Source organism: Paroedura picta, chromosome 16, assembly GCF_049243985.1.
Source record: "Paroedura picta isolate Pp20150507F chromosome 16, Ppicta_v3.0, whole genome shotgun sequence".
Classification (NCBI taxonomy): domain Eukaryota; kingdom Metazoa; phylum Chordata; class Lepidosauria; order Squamata; family Gekkonidae; genus Paroedura; species Paroedura picta.
This window is the reverse complement of record NC_135384.1, coordinates 2,245,898-2,263,467: the sequence shown is the minus strand read 5'-3', so window position 1 is coordinate 2,263,467 and position 17,570 is coordinate 2,245,898. Positions and strand designations below refer to the sequence as shown.

The window sequence follows — 17,570 nt, the reverse complement described above, 5'->3', positions numbered from 1 at the left end:
AAGGGCGCGCTGAACAAAGCCTGGTGGGTCTGCGAGGTCCCTCCCGCACCCCAGCTTCCTTCTGCCGCTGCGGAGCACCAAGGCCGCCCTGTCCGCCGAGGGGGGCGCGGTCCCAGGTGGGCGGGTGTGGCGGAGGGTCCCTCCCGGGTGCCCATCGGCTCCTCCGCGCTCTGCACGCGCTCAGGAGCCGGGCTCCCTCCTGCGCCTCGCATCCGGCATTGCATCAGGCGGGGAGGGGAGGGGCCGGGGGCAGCCTTGGCCGGGCGGGGGGCGGTCTCCGTCCCGCCCCGCCCCGTCCCTCTTAAGGCGGCCTCCCGGGCGGCGGGGTCCATCCTGCGCGGCCAGGGGCTGGGACGGCATGCCGGCGCTCTACACGCGGATCCTGGGGTGAGCCCCCCGCCCCCCCCGCGCCCCCTCCCGCAGGGGCTCACCTGCCCTCCCCGCGCCTACCTGGGGATGCTGCCAGGGCTGCCCGGAGCGGGGCGTGGGCTGAGAGACCCCCGGGGGCTGCGCAGAGGCAGGCAGCGGCGACCCCCGCCCAGCGACTCAGACTGGCCCGCTGGCTCTCCGGGGAAGCAGCCCGGGGATCTCCGATTGGGGCCTGGGGAGGGGTCTCCGGGGGGTCAGCCCCGGTGGGAGTCTGCAGGGCAGGGCAGGGCGCCCTCTTCGCCTCTGCTGTCAAGGCGCCCCGAGTCCGCTGGGACTGGAGGGTGCAGGTGGGGGTGGGGGTCTCCTCCCAGGTGTAGCAGCCCCCCCTCCCCGTGCCTGCCCCGGCGATCCCGGACCCCTTTGCCTCCCCCCTCCTTGTGGGTTAGTCGTCTGCCCTGCGGGGGCTCTCCTCTGTCCTTGCAGAGGTTTTCCTCTGCACACCCCCCCCCCCTGTCATTCATTCATTTCCCCAGCCCTCCTTCCCCTGCCGGAGACTTGCATGCGCAGAGGGAACTGTGCCGGGCCCCTCCCCACAAACACCCCGGGGGAGGCAGCCAGAAAGTGGGGCGAGGTTGGGGGTGCCGGGAGTGCTTTGGGCCGGGATGAAAGGGCCCTTTGTCGGGAACACCCTGGCTGGTGAGACGCTCCCAGGCCGGGCCCTCCCCCTCCACGTCACCCACACCCTCCTCCTCCTCCTCCTCCTCGAGGGACCAGCCCCCCCCCCCACTCCGCAACCTTGCACCCATAAGAGGAAGCGGCCGCCGTGCGCCAGTTTGAGTCTCTCCCTTGTTTATCCTCTTTTATTTCCTTGGCAGGGCCGCCCGGCCGGCTGGATAAAAAGGGTCACCGCTAGTTTAAGGCCCAAAGAGGAAGCAGGAAAATAGCGACACTTCCCCCCCCCCCCAGTTGCAGCCCCTGTCTGCCACTGGGCCCCGATTCTTCCTTTTGGACCCCAGAGTCCAGATCTCAGCTCTGTCGCCAGATTGAGCTTCCCTTGCATCCTGTTGTCCACCTGTACAAGGCAGAGTCCCACCTCCCAGGGTTGTGGTCCATATCTGTGCAAAGGATGCTGTACATGTGGAGGGTCAGTGTGGTGTTTGCCCCCCGGGGTCTGAAATGGCTGTATTTGGAGGAGGCATTCCCGGTAGCACTCTTGTAACGTCCTTTTCTTATTTTAGCGTCTGTGTTTTTATCTTTGCTGTAAGCTGCCATGGAGGCCCGTAAGGAAGAAGGGGGGGTTGCATAAATGTTTTAAATAAATGAAAGAAATAACTAGGGGTTGGAATATCCATCTAGGATCTGAGTCCACGCTCTGCCAGGGAGGTATGCCGGGAGACCTTGGGACAGGCACACATTCACGAACTCTCCTACCTTGTAGGGTTGTTGTGAAGATCAAGTGGGAGGGAGCAGAACAATGTACACTTTTGGCCCCCAACGGGGAGAAAAGCAGGGATATAAGCAAGCAAGCAAATGAATAAACAAAATCAATAACCGAGTTCTTGGTCCCTAAACCGGGAAACAGAGTTCTGATGAGAAACGGCTGCCAAGAGGTATCTTATCAGAATATCTTCCGAACGCTTAGAGCAAGAATCGGAAACTTTATTCCTGGCCAAAGGCAAGTTCTGGGCAGCCTCTGGAGTTGACGCAGCAGCCGGGGGACGGAAAGATCTGGATTCCGGCCTTCTGTCTGCTTTTGAGTTAGCTTGTTATGGTGAGCTGGGATTGCCCCGTCCATTCAAGGGACATTGGGGGTGCTAGAAGGTTCCACGGGGCGGCAGCTGATCGGCAGAGATCCCAAAGGGGCTTCAAGGCGAGAGCTGCTTACAGGCGGTCCCCCCCCCCCAGCTGCCTGTGCCTAGCGACCCTGGGCGGTCTCCCCTCCAAGTGATGTCCATGGCTGGCCCTGCTTAGCTTCCGAGATCTGGTGAGATCAGGCTGGCTTGAGCGGCCTGGGTCGGGGACAATGGAAATTACGGGGACTGGAGCACAGAGTTCTCGTGGAGCTCGACACAATGATAAAAAGGAAGGAATGTTCTCCTTTGAAGATTTGAAGAGCTGATGTGATATAGCGGCTGGAGAGTCCGAACAGGATCCGGGAGAACTGGGGTCCTCAAGTCTTTTACTGAGAGCCAGTGAGTTGGTGTAGTTAAGAAGAGCGGCTTCTAATCTGGAGAACGGGGTTTGACTCCCCGTTCTTCCTCCACATCACAGCCAGGTGACCTTGGGCTAGTCACGGTTCTCTGACAGCAGTTCTCTCAGAGCTCTCTCGCCCCCCCCCCAGCTCTTCTTCTCTCTCAGATAGCTGCGGGGATAAAATGGGAGGGGATGATATTTTAAGTCACTTTAGATCCTCCTCCCCAAATTGGGAAGAAAAATGGGGTCAATTCAAAGCTTATGGGGACCCTGTAGGATTTTCAAGCCTGTTCGCTCTTAAGACCAACCAGGTTTCACCCAAAGTGGAAGATTTGGCGTGCAGGCAAGGCTTCTTCGGATACAGTGAAACAGAATTTCCTCCACTGTTACATATAAGCAGAGGATGGGTGTGTTGCTTTACTGCCTGTACCATTGAAGAAATCCTGTTTCGCTGCATCTGAAGAAGCCCTGCCTGCACACGAAATCTTACACTGTAGGGTTTTCCAGGTGGGAGGAATTCAGCGGTGGTAAGCCATGGTCCGCTTCCGCCCAGCCACCCCAGACCTCCTCTCGAAGTCCTCACCAGAACCGACCTTGCTTGGCTCCCGAGGTCTGACGAGACCAGGCCGTTCTGGGGCTCCTAGCGACGGACTGAAATCGCTGCATAAAGCACAGTTCCAAGTGGCAGACAAATGAATAGTGGTCCCATTTCACGGATGAGGAACTGAGGCCTGGAGCAAGTGGCTAGCCCCAAGGCCAGGTGAACAGTCAGTTGTTGTTATTATTAATTTATTATTATTATTAATTATTAATTTGATTTATACGCTGCCCCTCGCTCAGCGTCTCGAGGCAGCTAGCACCATGAACAAAACACAAGTATATTAATGCCATTTTAAAGCCATACCAAGTAAATAGACACAGTCAATAGAACTAGGATTAATAACAACCCCCTGTAATCACAAGTCAGCCCGATACTTGTCAGGGCAGTTCCCAATGAGCGGCGAAAAGGGGAGGGTGTATGTAAGGAACAGCCCGTAGTTGCTCCTTTACCTGCTGCTCTGGCCACAACCAAAGGCCCGGCGGAAGAGCCCCGTTTTACAGGCCCTGCGGAACTGATGGGGTTCCGACAGGGCCTTGTTCTCACTTGGGAGCTCACTTATTTGGGGCCGGGGATCGCCAGCCGGTCGGTGTTGGCTGAGCGTAGTGCCCTTTGAGGTGGGCCTGGAGACATGCTGGATCTGGACCATTCGGAAAGGCCGAATCCACTACAGCAGGAGAACTGGACTCGGATAAGGAGTTCTAAGCTGCAGAGAATTAGTGGTTTGCAAAGAGGAAGGGTGGCAGGAAGAGAGACCCACTTTTTTCTGGGCAAAAGGGGATTCCTGCAAGTTTGGGGAGAAGCAGCTTCCGGTGGAAGCCTTGCCTTTTTCAAAAAATTAAGAATTCTCCCCAAATGAAGAGGAGGATGCTAAGTGGAAGCCCCGGCGGAGGGCTACGTGCCTGTCCGGAACAACCCGTCCCCGCCTCCCGGGCCGTGTCCCCGGGGCAAAGCCGGACCTCCCTCCCTCCTCTGTCAGAAAGGGTGGCTGGGGTGAAAGTCCGCACCAGGTGGCTGTCCCTTGTACTTTACTTTACCACTTGGAGCTCGGCCAAAGTTACCCCACTCCGTCCCGGGCGGCCGGCCAATCCCAGGCCGCGAGGGGAGAAGTGAACCCTCACCTGCCGCAATTCAGGTGTGCAAGGGTCAGGATGGCACGCAAACAGTGATGGGGCGTGCTGCTTGTGCAGGCGTGCGCTGGGAAGGGGTTGCGTGCGCGCCTGCGGCAGAACTGCGGCCGCCGTGGTGAATCTGTAACCCGTCCTCTTGGAGCGTCGGTTTGACTTCTTTCCTTCTTGACACGGAGGGATGGAAATGTGGAACGCCCTGTCGGGAAGGCCCTGGGAGAACACAACTTTAGGAGGGGATTAGATAGATTCACGGAGGATCTGTCCAAGAGGAACCTCCACTAATCCTCTGAATCCCTGGGCCAGGGGAAGGTGGTCTTCACTGCTAGGCCCTGTGGGCAGCACAGAGGAGCGGGCTGGCCCCTGCGTGAGACAGGATGCTGGACTAGATGGACCACTGGTCTCATCCAGCAGGGCCCTTCTGATGTTTTTGCCAAGGGAAGGCCTCAGCTTCTCTGCCCTGTTCTTGGCCCTCCAGAGGAACTGGCTGGCCCCTGTGAGATGGGAGGCTGGACTGGATGCGCCCCTGGTCTGGTCCATGAGGGGCTCTTCTGCTGTTCTTGGGGATATCGGGGTGCAGCGTTTGTGCTCTGCCTTAACTGAGGAGCTGCAAACGCAGGAACCGACATGCCTGTGCATGTTGGAGCAGGACTGCTGATGCATCTTGCAAGACGCTTTGAGATCTTTGCGCTGGTTCTCATCCCTTGTTGTGCAGGCGACCCATTTGAAAACAGCACCTTGGGAGGCAGCAATGACCTCCCCCCAACATTAGCATCCCGCCGTCGGTGATGCCTTACGCTTCACAAATGTGGGTGTCGCCCACCTCACAGGGTGTCTGGTAGGGGATTCAGTTTGAAATCTGGTGTGTGGCTCTTTCCTCCTGGAGATATTCTCCATCCTCCTCAGTTTCTCTGTGATCTCGGGAGGTTCCCTTCTCTACAGTTTCACCTTCTTCTGGAAGGAGTGGGGTTTTGATGTTGTTCGACCAGGTTTGTGGCTTTGGCACATACCATACATGAATGGCCACGGGCAAAAGCATCTCTTGGAGACACTGGTACCTGTGCCAGACTTGGGAGGGGTGACTGCAGGTTGCGGTTTTCCCACACCTGCATATTGCTGCATTCCCACATGTGCACGGAATATGTGTGTGCAGCTAGATTGAGCATGCAACTTCATCATTTTTGCCCAGGTTCCCAATATTGTGCCAGCATGCCTCAAAATCATGCTCTCGATTTATGTTCCGTGATGCACAAGCAACTGAGCACACTCCTGCTTCTTCTTGTAAAGTACGGTGGTCAAAGGTTTTCCTGTGGTCACGGATGCTCAAAGAACCGTATTTATGCACTTGCACATGCATTTCATTACTTTGTATGTAGCCTTCAATACTGATATCTATTGAGCCACGTTTGAGTCCGGTGTCATTTTTAAGATGAACAGGGTTTAATTCTGGATATAAGCTTTGGTGTGCGTGCATGTTTCTGCAGATTCAGTGCATGCGCATGAAAGCTGGTACCCAGAATCAAAATGCATTGGTCTTAAAGGTGCCACTGGACTCATACTTGGTTCTGTTGCCCCAGACCAACATGGCTACTCAATGGTGGTTATTAATCTTCTTAAGCCTGTTCATGTAGATGCAGTTAGTGGGATATAACTTTGTGTCTTTGGCATAATCACAGATAGTTTTGCAAAATTGCATGCTCACGCATGTGTGACATTTTGTGTAACTTGGAGAGTCATGGGTGAGTTCCCATGATTCGGGAGCCAGCAACAAAATATCAGGGAGAAAGGTTATGCATAACTTTCAGAGCGATCCTTAAACTTTTAAGGGGAAAGCTGTGCTTCTGAGCTGCGCAGGGCTGCTGAACACAAGGCCCACTTTCCTGAAAACACTTGGGGTGCAAGGAAAGGAGCTGGCAGGGGCCATGGTGCCCACATTGGGGAGGCACAAGCAAGAAGCAGCGTAGAGAAGGGGATGTGAATTTTGAGGTGCTGCCAACTAGAATTCACACAGCTGGTTTCTTCCTGCCCAATTCCATCCATACCTTTCTGTCTCCAGGGGTAGCCAAACGGGGGCTTTCCAGATGTCCATGGACTACAATTCCCATGAGTCCCTGCCAGCACTGGCTCATGGGAATTGCAGTCCATGGCTCTCTGGAGAGCCAGTTTGGTCGCCCCTGTATACATGTGCTCCTGGTCTCAGCCCTTCTCCCTCCTCCTCCTCCTCCATTGCAGCCTGGGAGCTTCCTCCCTCAAGTGCTGGTCAGCCGTTCCGGTACGCTGGGCCCACGCGCCACGAGTGATCCATGGGGATCTTGGGAAGCTTTCGAGGTCCGTGCAAGAGTTTGTGGAGCACGGGGTACGGCTCTGCCAGCCGGAGAACATCCACATTTGCGATGGGACCGAGAAGGAGAACGGCAAAATCTTGAACCTTCTGGAGTCGGAAGGCGTCATTAAACCACTGACCAAGTATGAGAACTGGTGAGTATCTCCATTGGCTGAACAGGAAGGGTGGAGAGAATCCACCAAGGTCAGTATCGCCTGCTCAGACCGGCAGCAGCTTTCCAGAGGCTCTAGCAGAGGACAATCTTTCCCACCCCCTAATGCTAGATCCTTAACTGGAAGGCCAGGGACCGAACCTGTGACCTTCTGCATACCAAGCAGGAGCAATGGACCCTCCAGGTTGTTAGCCTGCAGTGCCTCTTGGGAGACACCTACTGGTGAATATTTTGCATTGCTCCACAGGTGTATCCCACTGCCATCAGCTTGGGGAATGTTACCTCCAAAGCCAGCGTGGTGTCGTGATTAAAAAGCGGCCATCTCTGATCTGGAGAACTGGGTTTGATTCCCCGCTTCTGTTCCTTATGCAGCCAGCTGGGTGACTTTGGACTAGTCACAGTTTGCTTAAAACAGTTCTCTCAGAGCAGCTCTCTTAGAGCTATTTCAGCTCCACTTATCTTACAAAGTGTTTGTTGTTAGGAGAGGAAAGGAAAAGTGTTTGTAAGCTGCTTTTGGGACTCTTTTGGGTAGTGAAAAGTGGGGTATAAAAAAAACAACTCTTTTGTTCTTCAAAGTTGAAGGTGTAATCAGATTCACTCACTTCACTTTTTCTTCCCATAGCTGGCTGGCCAAGACTGACCCTAAGGATGTGGCCCGTGTGGAGAGCCGGACAGTCATTGTGACGGAGAACCAGAGGGATACGATACCCATCCCGGCTTCTGGAGTCAAAGGACAACTGGGCAACTGGATGAACCCCAAAACTTTCCAGGAGGCTGTGGATGACCGCTTCCCCGGCTGTATGAAAGGTGAATAGGAGACCGGTCAGGGATGCAGAGAATATGAATAGGAGCCCTGTTACCTCTTAGAAATGAAGAATCCAATGGGGAACTTGGTTGGGGAAGAAGATCATGAATCTCAATTAGCTCAGTTGCTTGACATAATGCTTGTGAGTTTTAAAATTAGAATGATTCTTATAGCTGGAAAGTTTTTACATTTTATGATATTTTAAATACGATTCAATGATTCTTTTATGTACCTTGTTAATGCCAGATGTTTTTATGTATTTGAACATAATTTTCTAGCCGTGTGACTTACAGCAATATCTCTTCCTATTTCTTTACATCGTTCCCTGTATATATTCCTCTATCAGCTCATTTATTCAAATACCTGTCCTCCCTAACAAAAACCCATCTCCACCCATTGACAGAACTGCTCACTCGCCATCTGTCTGTCCCTGTTTGCACTCCCTCCCACCTCTTTCCCTTCATTTTGGCCCGTTATCTGTTTCATGTTCTCCCGCAGGCCGTACCATGTATGTCATCCCGTACAGTATGGGGCCCATTGGCTCTCCCCTCTCCAAGATCGGTATCCAGCTCACTGACTCGGCCTACGTGGTAGCTAGCATGCGCATTATGACCCGCATGGGCGCTGCCGTCCTCCGCAATTTGGCTGACGGGGAGTTTGTCAAGTGCTTGCATTCCGTGGGGCGGCCTCTTCCTATGGATGGTGAGTGACACACTATGCCTTGAATATGTCTCATTGTTGGGAACAAAGATCTGGCCACTGTCGCGCATGTCCTAGTCACCTTTGGGCTAGATTACTGCAATGCACTTCCATGGGGCTGCCCTTGAAGAGTGTTTGGAAAGGTCATCCTGGGCAGCATGTTGCAGCCAGTTTATTGACTGGAGCAGGTGGTTGGGAGCACGTTACTCCAGTCTTGGCCCATCTAGGTCGCTCCCAAACTTTTTCCTGGCACAGTTCGAAGTGTTGATGTTGACTCTCAAAACCTTACATGGCTGGGAGCAGGTTACCTGAAGGACCACCTACTCCCTGGCCAACCTGCCTGGCCACTACAGTCATCTACTGTTGTCCTGCTTTAAGTGCCACCACTTCCTGAAATTCCTGTCGGTGGGGCTCTCCGAAGCACAAATGCTGCACTGGCAGCCTCTAACGCCATTCTCTCCCGCCTTGCAGAAGAGCCAGTAAATAACTGGCCTTGTAACCCCGAGAAAACACTCATCGCGCACGTCCCGGAACGGCGGGAAATCGTCTCCTTCGGCAGCGGCTACGGGGGCAACTCCCTCCTGGGCAAGAAGTGCTTTGCTCTCCGAATCGCCTCCTGCATCGCCAAAGACGAGGGCTGGCTGGCCGAGCACATGCTGGTGAGAGGAGGGAGGGAGGGAGGGCAAAGCAGGCAGACATGGCTGGGGAATCACCGGCAGGGCGGCAGGCAGACTGGAACGAGGGGTGCTCAGCCCGCCCTGTGGGGCTGGCGTATCGCAAGAATGGGTTTGGCTAGCTACAGCCTCCGCTGCCTGGATTTCATTCATGGGCATCCATCCAAGCAGTAACCGGGGCCGACCCCACTTACCCCCTGAGATCTGACCCGAAAACGATCCTCAGCTCAGAGCAGAGCCCTGCTCCAGGGACAGAGGGAAGTCTAAGCACTGAGAGCCGGAGTGATGTCAGATGGAAGAAGAGCCCATTACAGGAAGGGCAGAGGAGAGGTCAAAGAGCCACAAGGCTGTTTACATTACCTGTCCGGGGACACGGAGTGAGCAAATATTAATTGGTTAATGAGTGATGGAGGGCCGTTGACATCCTAAACTCCGAGGATGTCTGACGCACGGAGGCCGGGAGGGAGGAAGAGACGGAGTTACCAGAGCCCCCTCCAGACCCGGAGGCCGTTGCCCCTCGGGGAGGGACGTGTGAGGAGCAAAGGGTGACCTCCTCAGGCTGTGAGCTCGACTGCAAAGCATTATGGGGTGGTTTGCACAAGGCCACGGTGTTTTTCAGCAGACGAGGGAGGCTCCAAAGCAATTTGGGTAGCGCTGGACGGTCTCTCTGGATCAGACTTTTTCAACCTTTTGACCGTGGAGTTACCACTCATTTATTTTTCGGGCTTGGAGGAACTCCGGAAGGGGTGCCGTGCCCCTTCCGAGAAGCGAGCGCGGAAATAAGATGTGAGAGCCAATCGATAATTTGCCCTTTCCGTTCTGGAGAAAGGGGCTTGGCCTGTAGAGCAACAGTGACGTCTGCGGCTGCCCAAACTTCTGGGAAAGGCCCCGGGACCCCTGGGGAGCTCTTGCAGAACCCTGGTTGGGAATCCCTGATCTATATAAACAGGGGCAGGCTGATTGAGAACTGCTGAAATTCCGGGGGGTTCTCAGGTCCTATCGCCAGGTCAGGGCACCATCCCCATGAATCCATTAAAGGGATAAGAATATGCAGCTGGGAGATTAGAAAATTGAGTCTGTGAAAAGAAAAAATGCTGAGAGGGGAAAGTGAGGTGGCGGCTGATAGCAGAGTCCCCCAACCCGGTGGCCGTGGGCACTGTTTCCCCCACGAGAACCTTTCCTGGCAACTGCCGTGTGCTTAGAAAGCGGGCAGAACCTGAGGGAATATTTGCCCAGTAGGGCTTCAGTTTGCTAATGGAGATTTATCGGCTGTGCAGGTGCTTTAAAATGTTGGGTTCGCAACACCCACCACTGTAGGACGAGGAACTTCACTGCGCAATGGAAGGCAAGCGCTTTTGTGGCTGCCACCGCCATTTTGTGCCTACCATGCTGTAGTTGAATTCCTAAGATGCCCACAGGCTCAAACCGACTGGGGACCCCTGGCCTAGAGAGTCCTGGAGGGAGGGGTTCTCTGAGGAGGAACGGACTTCCAAGTTGGTCTCTCCACGATGGTGTGTGGGTCACCGGCCTTGTTATATTTTTAAAACGGCTATTTGTGAAGTAAAATCCGATTTGTTGGAGGCAGCAACTGAATCAATCGAAAGGCTCCCGGCGGGTTAATCTAATTGTTAACCGGCTGGACGCGGGAGCCCTAATCGCTTCGCTTTTGGGCAAGGCAAACAAATACTGCTTGGAATGCAAAATGTTTCTGCGCGCGCGGGAAGGATTTTGGCCATTCCGTGTTTGCAGAGAGGACTGGTGTAGCACCGAAGTGCAAAGTTCTCCTGCAAGGCACGGTGGGCTGTTTCCTAGTACAAGTCTGTTTTGGAAGGTCAGTTTCATATTAGTCGCAAGGCATTCTGGGGCCTAAGAAGAAGAGGGGTGCATTTGTAAAAGCTGCCAGGAGGTTCATGGATTTGCCCTAGGATGCTTGAGAACTAAACGTCAGCCATTTGCTTCCTGGCCTGTGGTGCCTTTTGCCGGCCTCGGGCATCCCGCCGGGCTGGCCGTCACCTGCTTTTCGCACTCCCTTTCAGATCTTGGGGATCACCAACCCGGAGGGGAAGAAGAAATACGTGGCGGCCGCCTTCCCCAGCGCTTGCGGGAAGACCAACATGGCCATGATGAATCCCACCCTGCCCGGCTGGAAGGTGGAATGCGTGGGGGACGACATCGCCTGGATGAAGTTCGACAGCGAAGGTAGACTTGCAGGGAGGGGGCGGGGAGCTGGACGACGTGGCATGGCCTCACCCAGGACTTGCCAGGTCAGCTTCTCTCGTGCCTCGATCCCTTCCTCTTGTGGGACTCGCCATGGCCTATGGGGTCTTCCCTACACATCAGCCCTGCGAGGGTGGTCAGATTGAGAGAGAATGGTTGGGTCAGGCTCTTCCGATGCTCTGCCACGCCACCGCCAATCAAATCTCCAGAGACCAATCAGAAGCCTTGCTGAGCGAAAGCCCCACCCAACCCTGCCGACTTTCCGAAAATGCTCCTGGGGCTGACCCCCTTCTGCCTCCCTCCAGGGCGTTTGCGTGCCATCAATCCCGAGAACGGCTTCTTCGGCGTGGCCCCGGGCACGTCCACCAAAACCAACCCCAACGCCATGCACACCATCCAGCGGAACACCATCTTCACCAACGTGGCCGAGACGAGCGAGGGGGGAGTCTACTGGGAGGGCATCGACCAGATGATCCCGGCGGGGGTGACCATCAGCACCTGGCAGGGGAAGCCCTGGAAGCCTGGTACGTGGCAAAGGATTCTGGGTAACCGCAGAGCATTGTGGGAGTATCGGAGGGAGAAAGAGCCAGTTGTTTGTGGAGATGACTCGTGGGTGGGGTGGGGTGGGGTGGGGGGAAAGGTGCTTTTGTGTTATATTAGACTGAGGAAATGTGATTTCCTCTTTCCACCTGTGGTTGCCAACTCCAGGTCATCAGACTCTCCCGTTTCTCCCTCTCCAGGTGACAAGGAAGCTGCCGCCCACCCCAATTCCCGGTTTTGTGCTCCGGCCCGCCAATGCCCAATCATGGATCCGGACTGGGAATCCCCCCAGGGTGTCCCTATTGATGCCCTCATCTTTGGGGGCAGGAGACCTGTGGGTAAGGCCACCCTACCTTGTTCCTTTCCTCCCGGTTTCTATTGGCTGTGGCACCTCTATGTACCTTCTTGTATCTCCCAAGGGTAGTGGGGTGGTATTGTCCAATCTTGTCAGATCTCAGAAGCTAAGCAGAGTGAATACTTGACGAGAGGCCACCAATGACAGCTCTGCAGAAGAAGGCAATGGAAAACCTTCTCTGCATCTGGGGTTGTCTTAAGTTATAAGCTAAGCAGGGCCAGTCCTTGGATGGGAGATCACCAAGGAAGGCTCTGCAGAGGAACACAATGGCAAACCGCTTCTGTGTCTCACTTGCCTTAAAAGCCCCATTCTGGGGTCACCATAAGCCAGTTGCCACTTGGCGCCTCTTTACACATCCAGCCTGCTCCTCAGGTTGGTTGTGCAGCTAAAACAGCTTTCTAAAGAGACCTTATTGCTCCCTGCAGGTGTCCCCTTGGTGTACGAGGCCTTCAACTGGCGCCATGGAGTCTTCGTGGGCAGTGCCATGAGATCGGAATCCACTGCAGCGGCTGAGCACAAAGGTAAGGATTCCCCGGGTTTCTCTCTCCCGGCTAGGGTGGTCACTTCTCCTTTGGAAGAGCTGCTGGTGAAACAGGGCAGTGTGGTTGGGGAGAGATCCTTGAAGTCCTTGAAGTAGATGGCTTCAGATGTCAGCAGGCAGGCAGGCTGTGAGAAGCGCACAGACACACACAGTCTTAGCAAGGGCCTCGTGATGTTAAGTTTGTTGCCCTTTAAATAAAGAGATTATCCTTAGATTAAGTCTGCTTGTTGGGAATCATCGACAGACAGAATATCACAATTTATTTATTTAGGAGATTTCAGCGCCGCCTCTCTGGAGACCCACCCGCTAAAGGCAGCGGACTAAGTCAAAAAGGATGACACCGTCGAAACGGCATAAAAACCATTACGGTTAGCAGGTCGTAAAGGACCTGACTGTAAAAATGACGTCATACATTTAGCAGGCCAAAATGATATTTGCAAAAATCAGGTGGCAGATTGTGAAAGCAGCTAAAAGGATAAAAGGCCTCGGTCGAAGGGAAAAGAACAGGATGCCTTTTGAAATGAACACAGCATAAGATCCCTGCATCCATCTCCCAACAGTAGCCTGGCTGCCATATTGTGGACCGCAAGGGTGGCCAAACTGTGGCCCTCCAGATGTCCATGAACTACAGTTACCATGAGCCCTCCCAATTGGCCATGTGAGCATGGGCTCAGGGTCATTGTAGTCCATGGACACCTGGAGAGCCACAGTTTGGCGTCCCTTGACCTAAAGTCTGATGGTTGCTCGTGCTTAGAATGGAGACATCTCTCTCTTTCCTGTCCCCTCTCCCACTATACACAGGCAAGGTCATTATGCACGACCCCTTTGCCATGCGTCCTTTCTTCGGCTACAACTTCGGCCGCTACCTGGCGCACTGGCTGAGCATGGAGGCGCGCCAAGGTGCCCGGCTTCCCAAGATCTTCCACGTCAACTGGTTCCGGAAAGACGCTGAGGGGAACTTCTTGTGGCCGGGCTTTGGGGAGAACTCCCGGGTCCTTGACTGGATCTGCAGACGCGTCGACGGAGAGGAGAGCGCCCAGGAAACACCCATTGGCTACATCCCCAAGGAGGGAGCCCTAGACCTGTCAGGCCTCAAGAAAGTGGACCATCGCGAGCTCTTCTCCCTGCCCAAGGAGTTCTGGCAACAGGAAGTGCGGGAAGTGAGGCAGTACCTGACGGAGCAAGTGAATGAGGATCTGCCCAAGGAAGTGGCGAAGGAGCTGGAAGCCCAGGAGGAGCGCGTGAAGAAGATGTGACGGACCTGGGGAAGGGAAAAAGAAAGAAAGAAATCTGACCAAAGACACACCCCCTGCATCTCCCGTGGGGAAAGGGAGGAGTTGACAGGGAGGTTCGTTTACAGAATTCCCCTTCCCCGCGTCTTGCCAACTATGCCTCTCTGGCCCTTACGAGTCAGTCCTCTTGTGTCCCGGGTCGAGAGGCAGCCATCTTGCTACCTAGGTACCACAAGCCAAATTGTGGCTGTGGTTCAACTGCCTTTGCGTTCCCTTTCAGTAGCTGGTTGCTAATGGGTCATTTCTGACAGACCCGCTTTAGTAACCGTCTGCTAGCGGAATTGATTACCTGTTCACACAGACCCTCCTGCACCGGGTTAGCACAACGTGGTTGAGCCACTTTTGAGGGAATCTGCTTCCTTCCGTTTTCTACCCCTTGGGTGCCCTTCTGAACCACTGTGGTGAGCTGTTTATAATGTCCTTAGCCCTTCCTGCAATGCCACTCCCCACCCACTGCTCTTTTCCACCTTGCAGTCTTCCACCCACTTTTTTGGGGTGAATGTTCTAAGCTTGGTTTTCTTGGATTCGTGCCCTAAACCAATATGGCCCTTCAGTGTTATAGCAGTGTTATTGAGATGCTTTGACTCCACTGAAGGTTCTGCATTGGTTTAGCGCTATAGTGCTCAATGCAGAACACTGAAAAAAAAAAACCTGAGGAAGATCACATGTCGAAAAAAAGCTGCGGGGAGGAAAACGGCACCGTTTGGAATGGCAGCTCGCTAATGGAAGGGAATTTGCTGTATGAAACTCCCATCCCTGGATCATTTTACTCGAAACTGGGCCAACAGTGATTAACATAGCTACATGTAGGGTTACCAACCTCAAGGTGAGGCCTGGAGTTCTCCCATTATTGCCACTTGAGTTCCAGAAGGCAGACTTAAATCTTCTGGAGAGAAATGGCATCTCTGGAGGGTGGGCTCTGTGGCTTCATGTCCCTGCAGATCACTCTCCCCTCGCCAAGCTCTGCCCCATAATCTCTGTGAATTTCCCAAGCTGCAGCTGGCAACCTGGGTGACATCAGCTTATTTTCCTTACCATGGCTCATTTGTCCAGTCATCAGAACGATCCTTCCCTCTTGTTCTGCCCTTTGTGTGCTACCTCGCTTTCATTTACACCACCGTCCGCTTCTGTGGTCTCTCTATCTGAGTGAATGGGTTTATTTTTATCTGTCCCGGTCTGTCTTTCCCTCTTCATATAAACCTTTCCTTTCTAAATCCCTCACATTCATGGTTTTAGGGTGTACAAAAGGTGGGACCAGTCAACTTTTTTTTCGTTAGCTGTAATGTTGACAGAGAGGGAAGATCCGTCATCCAGTCAAGGTCTTCAAACTAGGCAGAATTGTTTTAAACAAATCCTGGAACTGGCCTTCCTGTTTTGTCGTATCATTCATCAGACTAGCTGGTAGAAACCCACCATTTGTAAGCTCGTTGCTAATGCAGTACAGGCCCACCCGGTCCCTGCAGTTGCATAGCTCAGTTTATTCTTAACCAGAAATTGAATGTTGTGATGATTACGTACGGCAGGGGTGTCCAAACTGCATCTCTCCAGATGTCCATGGACTACAATTCCCATGAGCCCTTGCCAGCATGCATTGTAGTCCGTGGACATCTGGAGAGCTGCAGTTTGGCCACCCCTGACGTACGGCATGGAGAAGGTTTCCAGCACAAACCCTAGTGCATTTTACTAGGATTCAAAGGACAGACGGTCTCTGTCTTCCTTTCGCTGCATTTTAAATAGTCATGAATGTTCCGTGATGTCTCAGCCAGCTGTCTGAGAACTCTAAGGAGATATAGGGAAGCAACGGGTAATTTTTAGCAGACTCCACAAAATAAACCTATGACTTACTGGAGGAATTCGTTACAATGAGGTACTTACCCCCCCCCTCCCCAACTAGCCCCATGGGTCTGTTATGGGGCGCTTTGATGATATGTTGAAGTCCTGGTCTTGGTGGAGAAGCCAAGGATGCTTGAGGCTGTTCCTGCATTGAGCAGGGGGTTGGACTAGATGGCCTTTATGGCCCCTTCCATGACATTCCAACATTCCTTAGCGGAGCTGCCACTCCCCATTGTGAGCTTAGTAGTTTTTCCTCCTTTGCCAATCCGTGTATTTACGTTCCTGTCAATGGATCCCTCCTACACGTTCTAAGCCAGGCGTCTCCTACATGGCACCCCTGGGTGCCATAGCCCCTGCCATGTTTTTGAGACGTGCGTGGGGCTTCTGCCCAGCAAGTTTATGATTGGCCACTGGAGATTTGATGGGCTGTGCAGATTTTTAAAAGCATGAGGATTTTCGCTGTGTGTCTGAAGAGAAATTGTGCCAATCGTTTTGTGACTGGCTTCACCTCCCGTGGTAGCCATTTTGTGGTTGTGCCCACGATGCTGGGTTACACAAGTGCTCACATAAATTTCCAAAGATTTCACAGTGGCAAAACAGCAATGACCTTGTCCTTTTCTTCCACCCGTCCCTCTTCCAGGGGAGGTGGCCGTTCTTTAGGCTAGGGTGGGACGTGAGTGAGCATAGATTTAGAGGAAAGAGGAGAAGGGGGAAATGCCAAGGACATTTTTACAATTATATTTTCATTGGAGGAAATGGAACCAGAACTGAGGGAGCATTTGGAAAGAAACAGATGGAGAGCTAAATGGCTGGATGCAATGTAATTCAGGTTGCTTATTTTTAAAGAAATAAAACGTATTTTGTTAATAATAAACATGAATGAGAATAAAAGTAAAAAGAAAAAAAGGATGTGAAGTTTGTTAAGTTTTGGTATGTTGAGGTTTGTCCCCAGGGAAAGAATGACGGGGTACATTCATGCAGGTTATGGCATTATGCCTCAATGAAGTCCCTCCCCAAATTTTCTGGTATTTCCCTGCCTGGAGTTGGCATCTCTCTCTGAAGAGAATTGTGACTCATGTTGGAATAATTGTGGTTATTTTTTAAGGGGCCACTGGACTGTTTTGTATTGCTTCAGTGGACTAAGGCAGCTACCCCTGGAACAAAAATGTTTAAAATTGGGCAGATTTTTGGTCTGGAGGGTCCATGTATGAGTTCCAGCCAACTTTCAGAAGCCCCAAACTAGACACCATCTCTCCTTGGCTGCTTTCAAGACGCTGGAACTGATAAGAGGGTGCATGGAGCTGGAAAGCAACAATTTCGAGTCTCTGGGAGGGAGCCATTTCCCCAAAAGCCCTCTTAGCCTGGGACGGTGCAGAGCAGCAGGGTGACGGAGAAGTTGCAGGTCAGTTCATGTCCCGGGCTTTGGTTCCTGAAACATAGTTGGTCAAAGTCCAAAGAGTGACTCCTTATCAGAGAAGCCACACATCTGTGCCTTGGGGGAGAACTGCATGGGGATTCCTTCCGAGTAAAACCACAAAGTCTAGCACTGAAAACCTGGCTTACTCGGGAGTAGTATCATGGGATTTATTTAGGAAGGCGAGTCTTGGGGGTTTGGTAGCTTAGGAGACGGAGGGTAAAAATTTTGGTGGGAGTGGAAAGAGAAGGATCGAGAATGGTGCCGAGGGTTCTGACGTTGGTTTGAACACGCAAACATGCGTGTTTTCAGAGCTCTCCTTGGAAACGTCAATCATTGTGCCAACGTCCAATCAGAAAGCAATCAGGGCCCCCCCCGCCCTCCTCGGCCGGAGAACCGCCCTGCTTTCCCAGATGTC

The 17,570-nt window shown here is 53.2% G+C and overlaps 1 protein-coding gene across 1 annotated transcript; it reads left to right on the top strand.

Moving 5' to 3' along the window:
• The first annotated feature begins 285 nt into the window (after positions 1-285).
• Positions 286-16,647, top strand: PCK2 (phosphoenolpyruvate carboxykinase 2, mitochondrial). The gene is made up of 10 exons (XM_077312822.1): positions 286-387; positions 6,520-6,765; positions 7,405-7,589; positions 8,086-8,289; positions 8,758-8,945; positions 10,997-11,159; positions 11,483-11,701; positions 11,918-12,055; positions 12,498-12,593; positions 13,415-16,647. The coding sequence occupies exons 1-10, from the start codon at positions 359-361 to the stop codon at positions 13,867-13,869; spliced, it is 1,923 nt and encodes a 640-aa protein (XP_077168937.1). The 5' UTR covers positions 286-358; the 3' UTR covers positions 13,870-16,647.
• Positions 16,648-17,570: the final 923 nt, after the last annotated feature.